Source organism: Oculina patagonica, chromosome 4, assembly GCF_052425735.1.
Source record: "Oculina patagonica isolate OP01 chromosome 4, crgOcupat, whole genome shotgun sequence".
In the NCBI taxonomy this organism is placed as follows: domain Eukaryota; kingdom Metazoa; phylum Cnidaria; class Anthozoa; order Scleractinia; family Oculinidae; genus Oculina; species Oculina patagonica.
This window is the reverse complement of record NC_135761.1, coordinates 49324127-49342678: the sequence shown is the minus strand read 5'-3', so window position 1 is coordinate 49342678 and position 18552 is coordinate 49324127. Positions and strand designations below refer to the sequence as shown.

Here is an 18552-nt window from a genome sequence, read left to right as displayed (position 1 = left end):
GCCTTTTTTCTCGATATCGATATCGATATCGATATTATGACGTCATTTCCGTACTGACGTCATTGGTATGTCACGTGATTCGTCTGACCATACAAAGGAGAGTCCTGACATTAAAAATATTAGCCAGGAATGTTGATTTTTGGTCATTTTGTTTCACCGTGGACTAGATCAAGTCAAGGCAATAGAAAAATCCAAATACTGACAAGAAAATCAATATTTGTTTGCGCAAAAGTGAATTTTTAAACCTCAGGTGCTGACCAGAAGACCGCAGGCTCAGGTCACGTGTGCAGTATCGAAAACGTATCGAAAGTGCGATATTTTTCGAAAGTATCGATACTTTTCAAAATTGTCAAAATATCGATGTATCGAATATTTGGTATCGAGTATCGGCCCATCCTTATCGTTCTGGTTGAGCTGTCATCGAGCAAGTCACGAAGAAGGAAGTGTACGATGATTTTTCTTTCGTTACTCGTTGTTTTTCTTTCGATGAGCCAGAGCATCGCTCTGGATACTAGAATGGGCGATAAAGAGAGTCCATTTCGAATTAACAAACTCAATATGATTTGGAAGAAAGCGCAAAACAAGATGTCCGAGCAAAAGTTGAGCGACTTTCGTCGCATGCTCGAACTTCAAGACCGTGCAGAACTAAGGTGGAAAGATCTCAAGGCTAGGGGCGGAGACGAAGACGGTGAAATGGAGGCAATGATACGGCATAAATTTTCTCGTGTGTTGGAACAGTTTGGCCTCGAAAAGCATCTTGATACTATGGAAGACACTGCTAACGAAATCAACGACAACAAAGCGGGCACTGGAATGTTTGGCGACAGACGCTTGAGTGAGTTGTGGGAATCTGTGGAGAAACAAGGTTTGTGCTTGCTTGTGCTGCTTATTAGAGTCCAAAGTCCAGGTAAGCTAAAAAACGGGACACGAACGGAATGGACATGAGATTTTCTTACGAGCAAATGCAAACCGATAAGTGTGCCCCCATGGGGTACTCCCTATGGTAGTGAGCCATATACATGTAGGAGACAATGCTTGTGCCACCCCAAAGGGGGTATGGTTTATTTTGCCTTCTGGTCTGATATTGGGTATGGTATTAAAAGAAAACCAAGGGAGCATATTGTTTAGTATCATTTTAGTTCGGGTACAGGTTTTTCCATTTCTAATCAAGCAATAAAATTACCGGTATGTTTCCTGCGATGTGTGGTTCCAGAAATTATCCATACCTCCACCACAAAAGTTTTTCTTGTTTGCACCTCCCCCCCCCAACTCCTTGGGAATTTCTGTTCCAAAGGGTCGTTGATGACACCCCACCCCCCAGGAATTTCCATTATTTTTAAGCATGGACCACTGTAGCCTGAATTTCAGACATCCCTCTGTGCTCGTACAGAGGGATGTCTGAAATTCAGGCTAGGACCGCTGTACCCCCTGGGAAATCCAAATGGTTGTGTTCTTTTGAAATTGAAAACTACAACTCAGTTTCACAAAAAATTATAATAATATTATGATGTCATCCCAAGAACCTCATGGGGAGTGAGGGGGGGGGAATTGATGACAATTTACACATCGATTTAAAATCTTTCTGCATAAGGATGGATAGCTCTGCCTTATCGATTGCAAAAATTTCTGAATTTTTTCATCTAATCTTTGCATTATTTTTAGGGAAATTCAGCCCAGAAGAATTAGATGATCTCCAAACTGAATTTAACCACCACAAAGACAAGCTAAAAGAATACAACAGTCTTTTAAAAGTTTTAACAGACCACGACGACATCTCGGACAACTCTGTTTTTTCTCGAAATGAGATCAGAGAGAAAGAACTTGAAAAGTTGCGTAACAAGCTTGAGGATACTCATGAAACTCTGCGTAAAAATTTTGCGAGACTGAAGGAAAAGACAACCGGGGAGAAAGAGGACGGATTATTCCGTGATCCACGTGTGACCGAGTTGTGGCAGAGAGCTCAGAATGGAAAGTTCAGTGAAGATGAACTTGAGTCTATTAAGGTAAGGTGCCATCTAACATTTGCAACTTTTCTTTTTGGAGGAACTTGGAAAGTACGGTGGAGGGAGGGTTAATGGGAAGGTTAAATGGGAATAGGGAATGTGAAAGCAGTAGATGAATCACAGAAAAGATAACAGACAACATTATAATTTACAGAGTGGTACAATGTACACACAGTACCACTAGCAAATCAATGTAGGACAGTATAGCCTGCGAATGCAGACACATTTCTGACTGTCGCTTGGCTCCACCAAAAAACTGGCTGCTCTCACAGGCTATAATGTGCCGCAAGCTCTTCAGTTGTCAAAATTTATGTGTGTTAGTCTCAGAGCTGAGTGGAAGCTGTAGTCACCCCAGTGGGGCTGGTTGACAGTTGATTTGATTGGCTAGATTTCAAATAAATTTGATAAAATCTAGCGAATCAATTATTGCCTGAAGAGCCAGCTTTTCCTCACTCATGCAAAGGACCTGTCAGCTTAGAGGGAAAGGTGGCTCTGGGGATGGTGAAATTCCAGTCTTAATAATTATTGACTTTGCCCAGTTTGTCAGTAATAAAAAATTAATTATTGTCATGACATTCCTGATAATTGTGGGTGTGTGACATATGCAGACTGGCACTTTTACAGAAAATATTGTTGCCATTACCATTATTATGAGCTAACCGTAAAACAGGCTAACTAGGCTAACTGGAATGATATGCAGGCTAACCAAAGTGCTATTCAAGCTAACCAAAGAGTCTGCAGTCTGCATTAATTTTGTTGCACACCAGATAATTGTGCAGCTTTTTGCACTGGCACTTAGAATCAGAATGTCATTATTGGGAGTGTTGCGATTCTTTTTTAGAATTCTGATAGTCAAGAAAACAATCTTAATTAATCCATTTGAAAATGAGTTTATTTCTTTTTGTAGCAAGAACTCTTCCACTTTGATCACAAGATAATGAAGCACAAACATTTTAAGGAGGAAGCTGAGCATTCTGAGCGCCTTCTTAATGATGGACATCATCACATGAAGGAGAAACATGAAACACTGATTAAGAAGGCCGAGGAACATGGAAAATGGGTGAGAACTCTTCAAGTGAATGGCTGGGTTTCAGCTTTTTTAGAAATTGTTGAAAATGTGGTTTTGAAAGTCTCTCTTGTTTCCCCAGCCTTTGTGCCATTAATAAGCAGAAATGTAATGCACTATTGTAATGGCCTGGCATTTGACCCATGAAATAAATTATGTCCAAGTACCCCCAGTAATAAAATTCATTCATACTCATCAATTAATCTTCCAGATATTCCATGTTCTATGTACCAAATCTCCTGGTCCCCAGAGAGGTTGTTAAATCTCCCAGATACTATTAATTAATGACGGCATTTTTATGGATTAGTTGGCAGAGTTCCCAGTTTTGCCAACCATTGAGAGGTTTTTTACAAAAATTTAATTAGCAACTTTAATTTCCGGTCATGGAATTTTTATAACTTGGGATATTTTATTTATTCTACAGTTCCTTTTTCTCCACAGGTAAAGAAAATGCATTCCACTTTGATGGACAAAGTGAGAAAAAGTGAGCTGTAAGCTTCACACACACACATAAGTATTGTTGATGAGACTGTTCTGTTCTTGGTCAAGTACCCTAAAGCCAGCTGACATGGAAAGCAGGTCATTGAGACTAGATAATTACATGTTAACGTGGTTCGTACGGGTCCTGGAAAACCTGTGGCACTTTCCTGACTGGAAAGTCCTGGAAAAAGACTACTGGTCTTGGAAAGTTCTGGAAATCTGTAAAACTCATGACAAGTAACACTAGAACTAGTAAACATAAGAAATGTATGGCAGACAGTAAGGAGAAATAATATTGAGATCTTGAGAGTGAAAGGGTTAATGTGAATTTTGGATTGAGTCCTGGAAAAATCAATCTGAGTCCTTGAATAGTACTGGAAAAATTGTTTGTGAAAAAGGGTACGAACCCTGGTCAAAACAGGTTTTAGTGAAATTTGTACATTATGTATTTTGATGTACCTCATTACACATTTAAGATAGTGGTGAGAACAGCTTTTTTTAAATATTATTCTACTTTGAAACAGTCACTGGGTAGTTTTAGTTACAAAATTTCTAGTGCAGCTGCACATATTTAATTCAATTCATTCCAGTGTAAGGCTTGTGAATGAGAACTGTTTTAGAAATTAAAATACAATTTGGATTGCATAAATAGATGTATTAAACAGTGAGTCACAAGTTATTTAATATCAATTTAATGTCTGATTTGCATGGCACTTTGATACTTGTGTAGGAATATAATTTAGTCCTAGAAAAGGATTTTTGCCGAATGTCCATCTATTTAACATGTAGTCGCTTGTTACATAATAAACTTGTTGCCAGGGTCCGGCTAACCATTAAGCCACCGTGCTTCCCACAAAACAAAGTTTGTATTAATTTTTATTCAGTAATAATACATGTTACTGTTTATCACTTTAATCACTTAAAATAATTGCCATTCATTTTGTAACCCAAAATAATCAATCTATAACTATAAAAGTTGCTTAACTGTTAGTATCCTTCTTTTTATACAATTAATAAATATTTGTTGGATACTGTAGTTATAATTCTTTTGTAGTTATACAAGGTATGTACAGCGAAGAATATATTAATCTATTTGTTTAAATACCAGTAAAAATAGATGAGTTAACTCTACATGCATTTGTTACAATGGCTTTTAGTATAATTTGTACAAATAAATGTTTTGCTCATAAGAGTATTCTGTTCATTTTAGAATAATTTATATTAACTCATCTTCATCAAGACTGTTTCTATCAATTGACTACAATTAATTGTATGTATATTTGCCATCGTCTTAATCTGTCTTTTTGTTTGAGACTTTTGTGAACTAAATATGTGATATTTATTTTCTTTTGTTTCATAGACATTATCATAATCTGAAACAAAAGGAATTAATAATCAATGAAACTGGTTTTAAAATCTTCAACCAAAACAAAACCACAGCATAATTTTATCTGCTTATCAGGCAATAATCCCCCAAAATGTCTACTTGTAAAAAATATATTACTTCCATTTACTAACTCCTCTGCTAAGAAAATACTTTTCCCATTGGTGAATTGTTTAATATTCTTAGAACTGTACAAATTTTCAATTCACTGTTCTCATTAAAAGAGATACACAGAAAAATAATTTTGACCAAGAAGCATTATTAATAATATCCATTTCTTGCTAATTTTTATCAATGTAATTTTGTTTTTCTTCCCAGTACTGTACTCATGTAATGTCAATCTAGCCTGTTTGTCAGCCTACAAAAGAGTGATGGTCTTTAATTTTTCCTTCCAATAATAATTATTATAATTTCCCAATCCCACCTTAGAGTAGGAAACAAAAACAATAACAGGAGATTAAACTATATTTTAACATCTATTAACTACCGGTATGCCTTTTAGAAATAATGTTTTTGATTGCACTGAACTGGATAAAGAGTAATAATCTGATCTCTTGGCTTTATTCCTCCTTTACTTGGCTTTCTTGATATTGTAAACAAAAATACCACTAAGAACAAAGTACACCGATGTTACAAGAAAGAGGATGATGTAACCAAGTCCGATATCACATCTGAGCCTTTCAAACATGTCCAATATAATGCCGCCAGTGGGTGTGGCTATAGCTTGTGGCAGGACGAGTGCCTGGGAAAATAATGGACATTCAATTTTGTTAATAACTGTTGTGTAACAAAATACATGTACATCTGAGTGGTCAAATAACCAGTTTTTCATAATATCAACATATGTGACCTTGCACGGGAAAACGTACTTTAACGATAATTCGTTAAACGGGCAAAAACTAACGTCTAACGAACGAGTAACTAACGACTTTTCACAACGCTCTAACGACTTTATTAACGAGTTGAACGCTCAAGCAAAAATATCTAACGACTTGTGATAACATTCTAACGAAGTGCCTAACGACTTGTTAAAACGACTCTAACGAGTGGACTAACGAATTGCCTAAACAACATAAACAACTAAAACGTTCAAACTATCGACCTTTCTTGATACATCTAGCGACATGCATGATCTTTTTTAACGATTTTTCTAACGCTTCTAACGACAAAGAAAATTTTTCTAACGACCATTCTAACGCTTCTAACGATTTTCTTAGTTGTTCTAACGGTAATCTAACGACTAACAAACGATTTAAGTCGTTAAACGAAAAAGCATTAAAGTACGTTTTCCCGTGCAAGGTCACATATCAATTCTCGGTAATCAACTCCATACATTTCTTATAGTAATAGTTAGGAGAATTAATATTGCAGCTATTAATCTTGACAGCTTGTCAATGTTGTTCATTTTGGTTATTTATTACCTGTGTGGAGTAAAATTAATATTGATGTCACAAGGAGAAATGCTTTGATTCAGGGTAGACCGATGTACACACAAGTTAACATGGCAAAACAATCTTTAATTCCATTTGTCTCAATACAAAACTTAACAGGACCAGATGTGGTTACAGTTCTCCCATAAAAGTGGACACTACAACAGAGGCTCAGCAAGATACAGGCATGCAATGCATACAAATGGCTATGCTGCCTTACCCCTTAATACCCATTGCATGCCTATAGTCCTTGAACATTATTTTCTGATGTCAATGTGTATAAGTTGGCTCACCTGATGCCACACAGCCAGATCTTTGGCTTTCTCTCTGTCGTTAGGAAGTACGTCCATCACAAGAGCAAAATCAACTGCACAATAAGCTCCAAAGCCCACCCCTGAAAGGAAAGAGCAGTGATTTGAAATTTCCAACACAATCTGATAAACTGCAATGCTTGTGCAGACATAAGCCTGTTTCAACAACTGATCACACGCGTACGGTACACATCGGTCTTGCTGAATGCCATATGAAGTGCGACAGCCAGCAAATCAAAGTGACTTCCACCATTTAAGCTTGACTTTTCTTTATTTTGGATGTACCAGTGTGTAGTTTGCCATACACCATGATGGTGGGTTTTGCACCATGTGACTGATTGTTGCAGAAGGCCCATATAAGCAGTTTTCAACTGAGTATCGTAAAACCAAAACCAAAGTAATTACACTGGCCAATCACAAAGGACACAGACAATCCAGTGAACCAATCAAAACTCGAAGCAAATACATGTAGTTGGCTCGAAGCGCGGGAAAACGTGCGCGAGCGAGTCACGATTGGTTTTGGTTTTACTCCTGATTGGCCGAGAAAGTGGCGCGAAATTTTTAAACCAATCACTAAGCGCAGTGAACGCAAAACCAAAGCAAACGCAAATTACTTTTGACACTCAAGTGAAAACCGCTCTAGTTAAATCTTTGATTGGTTTAGAAGTTTACAAAGGCAACAAAAAAGTTTAAAAATTTCCACAATGGCGAGTGCAATAATCATATATACTTACCAAAAGTCAAGGCTACTGGCATTGCTGCATAGAAAGCATATTTCCCCTGCAATCCAGCCAATATCACTGCACAAATGCTCATTAATATTGCTTAAAAGACAAAAAAAGATGGAGAAAATTTAGTCATAATCTTACATTGAAGGCCTGCAATGCGTGCAGACTGCTAGATAGCTCTTATTGCAGACAATCTTTTTTACAGTAGTACATGGAGCATGACAGCTTCTGGGCAATGTACTGGTGTACAGAACTGTTAGGTATTGATTGCAAATTAAAGGATAATTCAGAACATGTGAACATTGATCATTTGGAGAATAAATTAAAGGGGTAAATTAAAGTATGATCATTTTTAATATGCTATTAATTTATAAAGATGATCCTCAATGTACCTGATCCAATGACAAGAGGTTTTCTTCTCCCCAGCCTGTCTGAGAGGAAGCCTCCTATAACAGAACTAATAAATAACCTGCAATTATTTTGTGATCATCAAAAATAAAAAATAAAGTAAAGTTCAATTTTATAGTTTCAAAGAACAAGGAAATGATGTGAAAAATGGCAGGGTAATTATTGGAAGTTTTGAAAGAAACCCCAAAAGGCACTAGAATTAATTTGTTTTACTGGTATGGTATTCAAATTTAAGAGGTAGTTTTTGCTGTATTTTCAATGAAAGTTAAAACTCTTATGGTCATTCATTTTTAGATGATACCCTAACCAGTACCAAGGCACAAATCTTACAACAAGAAACCCAGATGTATGACCACTTTTAATCAAATTGCATTCCTTTTTTGTGTAGAGTTAATCTAATCAAAAGTTACCTGGAATTTACATGTACATGTATCCTTGACTTCTGATTGGAAAATGTACATGACTGCATAAAAACTTTGAATTAATAAACAAATATTATTACAGTGCAACTACTAGAACTGGGCCATGTTTTATTTGGTCAACTTTTTCCCAAGTGGCCCAGTTCGAGTAGCCGCACTGTTGAAGTGGTCACACTTTTGGGCATCTCGCTGTATCCCCTAAAAGGTAAGCCAATCACCCCTGTCACGTTTCTGCCTCATGTCAGTTCACTTACAATAATGCAGCAGAAAACAGCATTGGAAGTAACAACATTGCCACACTTCTCTCAGGAGACCAACAGTTAGGTAACGTAACCATGTCACCCAACCAAAACTCAAGAAACCTGTCAAACAAAATAGATGTGAAATAATTACATCCAGATCCACCCACTGTAGATCCTGAAAAAAAATCTTAAAAGCAAACAAAATTCTCCTAAATAAAAAGGTAAAATCCCTCGAAAAACTGAAGAAACAAACAGCCAGCAATCTAACTGAGTGTGTGCTTGATCTCACTTTTAGTTATTGAGTATAGAAATCAACAAGAGCTGGATCAATTAATAAAGCTTTCTTCTCTCTAGCTTTGATCTAGTGGTAGTCATTTTTATCCAAAATCTGCCTTTGTGATTGTCTGAGTCGGTAAATTATTTTACATGTGATTGTGGTCTTCTACAGTTAGAAGATGATTTAATTTGGGGTATGTGCAGTAGTTACTAATTCTCTTAACATTATTTCAAATAATTATTCTTTTTGCCATATTTACATGTTGTGTTCTGTGAGAGCATTCTTAATGGCAAGAATTTTTCCCTATGATTGTGAAATATTTTTATCAGTACTGTAGATTTATAACAATGCAAGGGAACCTAACGGGGCCTTACCCTGTAACTGTAGCAACGCCCTGCTGCATAAGGAACCTGGTGAGGAACACCCATCTGAAGTCTCTCTCTGCATAACAAGGAAAGTAAACAGCTTTCAGTAGGTTACTGGTAAAAATTTTAAAAACAGTAAGATATTAACCACTATGCATTCAGTCTACAACAGCATCATTAAAACTCTGCATTGTCTGGAGTGGGTACATGTAGGCGTGGTCAAATCCCAGGGCCCTACCTCCTTTACGTAACTTAACTGAAACTACATTCACTCACCTTTTAATGGTTCCCAGTATGCCTGAAATACTGCCTTAAGACCTGGTGAGCACAGAGATAATAGTGATCACAGTAAAGCATTACCCTTTCAGATAAACATAATGTTTTTATTATACAGTCAAAGCTCTCGTAAGCGGCACCCTCGGGACGTGAGAAAAGTGTCCGTAACTGGAGCTGGCCACTTACGAGAATGGTTCTTGTAAGCGGAGAGTGTCCGTTAAGAGAGCTTTGACTGTATCAATTGTTGGCAGATGTAAAATGTCATACAATCTATGTCCGTGTACACACTGAGCATAATAATGCGATCTGCGTAGGTTTAGTACTAGAGAACAACTTGAATTCCAGCTTTCTCTTTGAGCAAGAAGCTCTCAACTTTTGATTTCTTCGAGGCAGTCTTAAGTTTGCTTTGATTTACAATGATTGGCAGATGAATTGTCTGGTGGGCAAGTGAAAATGAAAAGTTACTACACCAGTAAGAAAATCTACTTGACTTTGTCCAAGACAACAGGATTGCACTTGTTTTTCAATCCCTGACTGACTGTGAAACAAAGACTCATCAATAATAAATAATTATTGTTATTTGGAGACCACAACTTACCAATGGGCTTGTGGGTCACTTTATTAGGGGGCTCTGGACAGGAAAACACAGTAAGGAGCACACATACAAAGTACAGGACAGCCACCAAGGAATATGTGCCAACCACTCCAATTTTCTAAACATACAAGATAGTGAAAATAATTATTACTGCAAATTTATGTGCACCATTTGTTAGTATTTCCCTCCCCAACAGACTTGATAACGTAACTAAACTCAATTTATCACCCAACTGTCCAATGAGGTCAACTTTACCTCAGACTAAAAGGAATTACTGTTTGTTAACCCAACAATTGACTGACAAATGACTGATAATTGAATGACAGTTGACCAACACATGATTGACTGACCATTGTCAGACCAACAGATGGGCTTATGGCCAACAGCTTTTTCTTGGGAGGTCATTTATAATAAGTTTTCATTAAGGTAAAATTATATCACTGGTAGAAATTATTAGCAATTTAAAACGTTTTTTTTTTTTTCAAAGAAACTTATAAAGGTTTACAAGTACGAAACTGGGCAGGGCACAGGTCACTGCGCAGTGTCTTTCAGACCAACTCAGATGAAACCATCCAGCCCTTCTATACCTGCCAACTCTCACGCCTGCGTGAGTTCACGTCTGTGAGAAAAACTTCTATAATGCCAAATCACGCTTACGAACCAATTTCTCACGCCTAGTCAAAAATGTGAGTTATAACAACCACAAACGACACACTTTCCAAAAAATATGTAATCTCAAACCAATGTGAGAAACGAAAACTCCATGAAAATGAGTAAATGGCGATACTTTCCCCGAAATCGCAAAGTTTTGACAAAAAAAAGCATTGGAAACGAGGTCGTGTTTAGCAAAACATGTCCACACCTTGCGATCAGGATATGTTCGGAACGTCTTCGGAATACTTCGGACATTGTCGTATCGTCTTCGGAAATCCTGGCACTCTCAGGATAAAAATCTCATGCCTTTGACACAGAAAAAGTTGGCAGGTATACCCTTCAAATGTCTGGATTATGGTTTAGGATTATTTAAGTGGGGCACAACAATGGAATGACCAACAAATTTCATTATCATGATGTTGTTAAGTTAGTTGAATTTTGTCTTTGAATACTTTTAAGCCTCATTTTTAGGTTAAAATGGCTTTCAGTTTTCTTGTCTTTTACAGTTTATAAAAAATAATTATTTAATATTATTCATTAAATTTTATCATTATTAAGCACATTCTAAACACTCACCGGAAAGAAAAAGCCTATAAGTGCACCTGTTACATTTCCAACTAATGTCATAGCTCCCATGACGCCAGAACTGAAGCCTGTAGTTGATCATTTAAATTGACATTCAAGAACATTTTAAAAGTAAAGTACATTTAATATTTAAAATTGATGCATTCATTGTTAACAGAGAAGTACAATTCATGTATTACCATTTAATCAAACGTTTTGTCAAAATAATTATTTTAGAACTTAATTTAAATACAAATACGGTAGATCTGTTTAGTGACTTTTTGATCTTAAAATTTATTAAATAAAGCATCCAGTTATGTCAGTTCAAACTGGATCTTGTACATCGTACATGTGTACATGTATATGGTCAAATTGATATTAAATACATGTACGTGTAACTAACTCAATTAGGCAACAATTCAAGCAATATTTTGGTTCCAAGGTTTACAAATCCTATAATTTGGGTGTAATTTCTTTATTAGTTTTAATTAGATTAGTTTTCTCTTGTATTGAATTTAAACAGTAAAGCAACTTTAAATAATTTTCATTTGCCTTTAAAAATAACCTTATCTCTAGAAAGTTTAGTTAATGTTTGAAATCAAGCACAGACGCAACAATCTTTTTAATCTTCTGAATGCTACAAACAGTAAGTCCAATTATCAATTAGTTATTATTAATTTAATTGTTAGTATTATTGCCAATTATTCAAAGCCTATCATGGTATTTATAAATTATTATGAATTTTACTATAATTATTGTTTATTGTTTATCCCTCTCTGATAGGCTAAAATGAAGCTTGTTTTGTTAGGAGAGAAGTTTGCATTTTATTCTTTCCTTAGTACTCATAAAGTACATTTATTTAGTCTTTTAATGTAGCAGGATTGTTATATACAATGTAATGTAACATCGATTGATAATAAAGTTGAACATGATAATACTAATAAAATAACACAGATGTAGATCTTACCTCTTTGGAATGGTGGTGTCAAATCAGCTATCAGCCCATTATATGGCACACTCATAATAGAATAACATGCCATGACACAGAGATAAAATGCAATGTAAAGACCTGTCAGTCAAACAATATTAAACTTGTATTAAAACCAGCAAGATGGACGGGATATTTCACAGTAGATTTTACACTGACAAAATCAGTTTTAAATACTGTATACAAGTATCTATTGTCAACACCACTCTGAAATTATTTTGAAACATTAAAATAATATTACAGAGTGACTACTCAAATCGGGATATGCCACTTGGAAAAAATTGACCAATCAAATATTATTAATAATTAAAAAAATTATTGAGAACAATGAACGACAACCTTTTTAAACATCCTTTGTTTTCAATTAAGGTTTTGATTGGTTAATAAAATTTTGTTCCAAGTAGCCCAGTTCAAGTAATCCCACGGTACCACTCTGAACTCACAAACCTATATTTCCTCTGGAATCTTCTTTCTGCATCAGAATGCTGAGTAGAAAGCTTCTGTCTGAATCAACTGTGGCATTATCCTGAGACTGCTCTAAGACTGACAGGTTATAATATGGCAGACATCGCCGCAGCTTTAAATCCATGGAACACTGAATGAAGAAAACAAAAATAAAATTAGGAAATACAAAGGAATCAAATCTAACTACTGGTCACAGAAATCATAATGGTTGAGAAATTGATGCAAACAACTGACGTTGTATCTATAGTGGGCTGCTATGTGCTATGCTTGCTAGAGTCTGTCTTTGCTTTCCAGGCCTGTGCTGTACATGTAACTTTTCATGTCCCTACAGTGTAGCATGAAGCCACTAGGAGTATTGTATAATCATTTCTACTCCCCCTAGATGGGATGATAGTCTATCACAGGATCACCGCCAATATTAACTCTGCTGGTACCCATTTATGCACCTGATTTGGGAGGGGCACTGTGAGAGTAAAGTGTCTTGTCCAGGAAAACAATATTAATGACGTCTGCCAGAGTTTTGAACTCAAAGCCCTCAATCCTTGCGAAGCCAAGCACCCTTTAATATTGGCACCTTTTTAAAAGCAGTTTTTAACTCATGTTCATAGGAGATTTCTTTTGCTTACTGATTTATACATGTAGGCTACAGTGGCTAGACAAAAATTTAATAGGATATAAAATCATGGTATTTGACCATACTTAGGAATATGCAAATTACACAAAGGAAAGAAGTTTGAACACTTACTGTTACATTTGATATGTCACTGCAAACAATTTGAAAGAAAAAATGTGTTAAAAATTGGGAGATGGGAAACTGACTGGCTGGGCCTGACTGGCTGGCTGGCTGACTGACTGACTGACTGACTGACTGATGGACGGACAGACAGATGGACGGACAGACAGATGGACTAACGGATGGTCAGGTGGACGGACGGACTGACCGACCAACAGACAGACTGACCAAATGACTGGCTGGCTGAACATGACAGACCTACTGATTGATTGACTGATAAAGTAAAGTAAAAAGTAAGGTAAAACTTTATTTACACAGGGTAGCCCATTCAGCTCTAAGGCTGGTCTCCATAGGGGCCGGTATCTTAAAAAAATTAAATTACATCAAAGAAAAAAATTAATTACAACCCATTTTACTGATTTGACTGACTGACTGACCGGCTAACTGACTGTCTAACTAAAGACAACAAACCCATTAACCCACCCACACAGCTATTAAATGTATCCCTGTCAACAGCTTTAAAGTTCTCACCTTTCAATATCAGGAGCACTGAATGCCATACCAAACAGAGATATACTGCAAAGAAAAAAAGAAGGGAATAGTTCTACATGTAAACTGCTAATTAGTGAACGTAGTCCAGGAGTTCAGGTGTGGAGGAGGGAGACAAAGAAAATTGAACCCAGTGAGATAGTCAAATAAAAAAAAAAAAAAAAAAAAAAAAACACAAAAAAACTGTCATAATCTGTTTTCTGAAAGATCTATTAATATGATTGACAAAAGCAGCAAAAAATGCAACACCAAAACACTGCATATGCAGTTATTTATGCATTAATTAACATTTTTTAATTGTTATTATAATAAATTATTACATCTTCTAAAACATACATTACATTTAACACTCAGAAACTAAAGAGAAGTTAACAAAAGGGCATACCAAAGTAACACAGTCCCGCCAAGCATAAGAGGGCGTCGTTTGCCATACTGAGACACAAGACGATCACTTGAGGGAAAGGAACAGAATTGTGTTTTATACATACATGTAAGTGTCAGATAATCAAACATGGCAGATTAATTGCCAGTTTGAACATATATTTTACCCTTCTTTTGTATTCTCAAGACTACAAGAAAAAATTAAAATAATTGTCATAATTTTGTAATTTTCTTTACAGTATTCTTTAAACTCACCTTTTCATTCCAACAAGAGGGCTCAAGAAAAATGTGACCACTGTGAAAAAAAAATGATAATTAATAATTTATGATTAACAGTACAGTGACTGTTACTTGCAGTTGCAATCATAAAAAAGAAGGACCTGCATATCATCTCAGAAAAAAAATATGGTTCTGGTTGTTCGAAAGGTGAATGATGCAATCCACTCGATAAATCACTATCCAGTGGCTTACACAGTTTGTTTTATGAAATGAATAATTTTTATATGAAATCTCATTGTTTTGTCGACACTGCATAGTGTTATCCACCCTTTGAACAACTGGGTCCTGAGCATTGTTTAAAAACAAAATTCTCCCAAGATGAATTTTAAAAAAATGTATGAAAAGCATAAATGAGAAGATTGATGTTCATCAACTTACCAGCACCAGCAGCTACCATGCCACCAAGCACTTGGCCTTTCAGTTCAGAACCAACAAGCGCATACACTTGAGATGGCACAACTATGTAGCAAATCAGGAAAACACAGTCAGATATTTAACCAAGATTATTTTTTCAACCTAGGTAAAATTTAGGGTTATTATTAGGGTTAGGGTTTGGATTGGAGTCATACTTTTTTAAAAAAATACTAAGTCACCCATCATTTCCTATGTGGCGAAGTGGATAAGGGGTTGGACAGCAAATCTGAAGGTCGAGAGTTCAAATCCAGTGCAGGTTAGTAAAAAGAAAAAAAAATAGGTGATACTACTTGGGGGTGGTATACATGTAACAACAGATAGTAGGGGAGGGTAAGTAAGGATGGTGAAGGGGGGGGGTTCAGAGACAGCAAGGGAGGAGAGGTGTTTTAATTTTAATTATCTACTTATTGACCTGCTATAAAAAAAATAAACTAGGTTAAAAACAAATAACCTGAGTTTAAAAAAAATAACCTAGGTTGAAACATTTGACCTAAAGCTAATTTTGACCTGTAACATATACATGTACATTTTTGTGCTTTGAGATGTATTACACTGGACATGATGTACACGAACATTTTTGAGAGTGCTTCCATGGTATCAAATTACCATGTCAGTACAGTACTTGTCAAAAGTAATTAAAATTGATGCCTTTCAAGACTAATTTCTCATCTTGAGTGATTCTTGTGACAAGACACACATCCTGTCTCTTCAGACTTAAATGTAAGGGTTGAATAATTATAAATCTATGATAAGAGTAATCCATTTCATGATATGAGGAACTTGTCTTGAGTGATATGTGAAGTCTTTTAAGGTCATTGCCCTGTATTGCATTGCGCATCCTTACTGCGCAAAATTTTACACGTAATTAGAGTGTGCACATAAACAAAATGGTGGCTTTTTTCTATGCGGCTTAGTTCGCGAGAGAAGTAAATTGTCGCTTTCTCATAAACGAGTCTGGTGACCTATCAATTTTTTCTCATATTTTGGGTGAAGGGATCAAATTCTTTCTGTAAAATGAAAACAGATCAATTCTTGTGTTTGAAAAATAAATTATCGCTCAAAACGTGTACTTTGCTAGTACTTGCAATGGAATTTTAAAGGAATTATATGGAATATTCAGGTGTACAAGGTCTTCCTGCTCCTGAACGAATCGGGTGACCCCCCTTTTTTATTTCAAAATTTAAGTTCCCTTAAAGTAATAAACCAGTAGGCGAAGTTTGGTTAATAATCTATGTTCAATTCTATTTCAGGGTAATGACCTTATAAATACTTACCTTCAACAGATAGAATGAGGTACATTACATTCATCCCAAACCACGAAATGTTCAGGAAGAACACCCTGGACTTTGAAAGAGGAACTTGGCATGATGTATCAAGTCTGATAAAAAATACATAAAAACCAATTTGAACCATTAGTTTCATGAATTATTAATATTTTGATGAAATGTACAGTCTACATTTATTTTTAAGTCAAATGGTAAAATTATCATATGTAAACTGGAGCTATTATTAAAACTGTTTGCATCCTTTTAAAAAGGAGGAACACTGCTCAATCTGGTTGCATTATCGAGACCAGTAATACAATGAACTAATACTTAAACAATAACTTTACCGACACTCCCCGAAAAGGGTTCTAAATTCAGTAACAACTTCTGAACTTATTTCTAGTACTTACTTGGTACTGCATTTACATGGAATAACAACTTTTACAATAATATATTTTAATAAAAAAATACTTTTATAAATTAGTAAATACAGTAAAACATACTGTTTGTCATCATGCTCGTGTTGCTCAGCTTTTTCCTGGTCATCAAATTCTTGAGCCTCTGTCTCAGACCCTGTTAAATAATGTATACTAACTTGTAATTAATTGTTTTTAATAAAGAATTTTTTTTTTCGGAGCAAACCCGAAGCTTGCCGACAAGTAAATTACCGAGTCTTCGGTGTCAAAAGACCAGCAGTATGCCCCATTTCTGAACAACACATTTAATCCGTGGCTGAGATGTAATGATAGGGGTACTTTTTTAATAACTAGCGACCTTCAGATCAAAACCCAAGTTTACCAGGAACCAAACAAAGTGGCTTTTCTAATATAACCCAGTTCACATTCTTGAAATTATCACACACCACGCAAAACTTATTCTCAGAGTTCATCAACACTGCTACTGATCAGTCACATGGAGGAGTAAAACCTGGTTTCCATTAGCGACGCAACGATGTAAGCGACATAAGCAGTATTAGCACAAGCACATTGCTTTTTGATCCTCTGCTTGTGCTTGCTACAAGAATCTTTTTTTTTTTTTTTTTCTCATGCTTGCCCTAACAAATGCTTGCACTTGATAGCGCAAATGTTTCCACTAGCGATGCAACGATGTAAGCGACGTAAGCATATTAGCACAAGCACATTGCTTTTTGATCTGCTTGCCGTGTGCTTGCTACAAGGATCAATTTTTTTTCTTTTCTCATGCTTGCGCTATCAAGTGCTTGCACTTTTCCTTTCCTTGCCTCGCGTCACTAGTGAAAACCAGGCTCAAAGGCTTGATTGGTTAAGTAGTAGAAACTGACTTTCATACTCAATCTTTGATTTCAAGAACTCCTAATGTTGTTAGTGGATTACGGACAACCCAGCTGGTTATTATCAAAAAAAAAAAATAATGCTACTTTTAATGCTTGGAATATCTTTGATAATTACATAAATTAAAAAGAGAATAATGAACAATAACACAAGACTAATATTTACTTAAGGCGATAGTATTCAACGTGAATAAATCTTTCATCGATATTTCACTACGAATATGGAATCAAACTTTTCAAGTTAAACTTATTATAAATAATTATACATAAATCCAGATTACGTACATTGAGTTGTCTTACGGCTGTATTGATACAGACCATTGCAATTCTTCGATAATTCTACATTACCAGAGGGCAAAATTATAAATCAGCGAATGAACTGAAATTAAGTTCAGTTAAGCTTAATGTAATTTGAGACTTGGAATACAGTGTCTTTGATCACGCAAGGCACTGATTTTTGGACGAACAAATCAACTCTTAAAGATTTGTTCATTCAATTCACCTTTATCTGCCGAAGCTTCCTCCATCTTGGCTTCATTCCCTGAGCTGAGGTGGAGAAGAAATCGAAAGTCATGACAACAATACTATTCATAAAACAATCTCTCTATGATCAATTGCTGCCAACTTAACAACTGCAAAAGCGCATTTAACTGAATTTTCGCCCACCTTGCTTCCATCCTGGTCAAAGATATATTTTAATACATCCTCTCATGTTATTTCAGCTGAAGAATACCAATTTTCAGGGCATTTTTACGCCTACGACGAGAAAATTTGCGTGCCCCCCACTCACCACATCAGATCATCGCCATGTTGACGAACTGACATCACGACCTCGAAACCAGTCCTCTTGATGATATCGGTGGCCCGACCGGTGGCACGCATAGCGTGCAAGGTTTTACGTGGAAAGAGTTTTATACTGAAAAATGATTTATAAAAGCTTTCTTCCCCGTACGCTTTAAACGTTATT

The 18552-nt window shown here is 35.9% G+C and overlaps 2 protein-coding genes across 2 annotated transcripts; one reads left to right on the top strand and one right to left on the bottom strand.

The window, feature by feature from the left end:
* Positions 1 to 406: 406 nt before the first annotated feature.
* Positions 407 to 4995, top strand: LOC144650392 (alpha-2-macroglobulin receptor-associated protein-like). The gene is made up of 4 exons (XM_078510059.1): positions 407 to 865; positions 1663 to 2003; positions 2911 to 3063; positions 3511 to 4995. The coding sequence occupies exons 1-4, from the start codon at positions 451 to 453 to the stop codon at positions 3562 to 3564; spliced, it is 963 nt and encodes a 320-aa protein (XP_078366185.1). The 5' UTR covers positions 407 to 450; the 3' UTR covers positions 3565 to 4995.
* On the bottom strand, positions 4888 to 18507 carry LOC144650384 (uncharacterized). The gene is made up of 20 exons (XM_078510049.1): positions 18252 to 18507; positions 18088 to 18131; positions 16780 to 16849; positions 16286 to 16389; positions 14976 to 15056; positions 14574 to 14613; positions 14323 to 14388; positions 13920 to 13964; positions 13401 to 13419; positions 12638 to 12785; positions 12170 to 12271; positions 11215 to 11291; positions 9988 to 10102; positions 9390 to 9431; positions 9123 to 9189; positions 8484 to 8591; positions 7795 to 7859; positions 7409 to 7498; positions 6657 to 6757; positions 4888 to 5675 (listed from the first exon to the last, which is right to left on the bottom strand). The coding sequence occupies exons 1-20, from the start codon at positions 18260 to 18262 to the stop codon at positions 5505 to 5507; spliced, it is 1566 nt and encodes a 521-aa protein (XP_078366175.1). The 5' UTR covers positions 18263 to 18507; the 3' UTR covers positions 4888 to 5504.
* Between the last annotated feature and the right edge of the window lie 45 nt (positions 18508 to 18552).

Excerpts from the sequence above, each read along its gene's own strand:
- LOC144650384 (XM_078510049.1), bottom strand. Across the intron at positions 15,057-16,285 it reads CCTCATTCTATCTGTTGAAG|TTGTGCCATCTCAAGTGTAT; the intron begins GTAAGTATTTAT and ends TTTGCTACATAG. Across the intron at positions 14,389-14,573 it reads CCTCTTGTTGGAATGAAAAG|TGATCGTCTTGTGTCTCAGT; the intron begins GTGAGTTTAAAG and ends CTTTCCCTCAAG.
- LOC144650392 (XM_078510059.1), top strand. The coding sequence starts at position 451 with ATGATTTTTCTTTCGTTACTCGTTGTTTTTCTTTCGATGAGCCAGAGC. Across the intron at positions 2,004-2,910 it reads ATGAACTTGAGTCTATTAAG|CAAGAACTCTTCCACTTTGA; the intron begins GTAAGGTGCCAT and ends TTCTTTTTGTAG. Across the intron at positions 3,064-3,510 it reads CCGAGGAACATGGAAAATGG|GTAAAGAAAATGCATTCCAC; the intron begins GTGAGAACTCTT and ends TTTTCTCCACAG.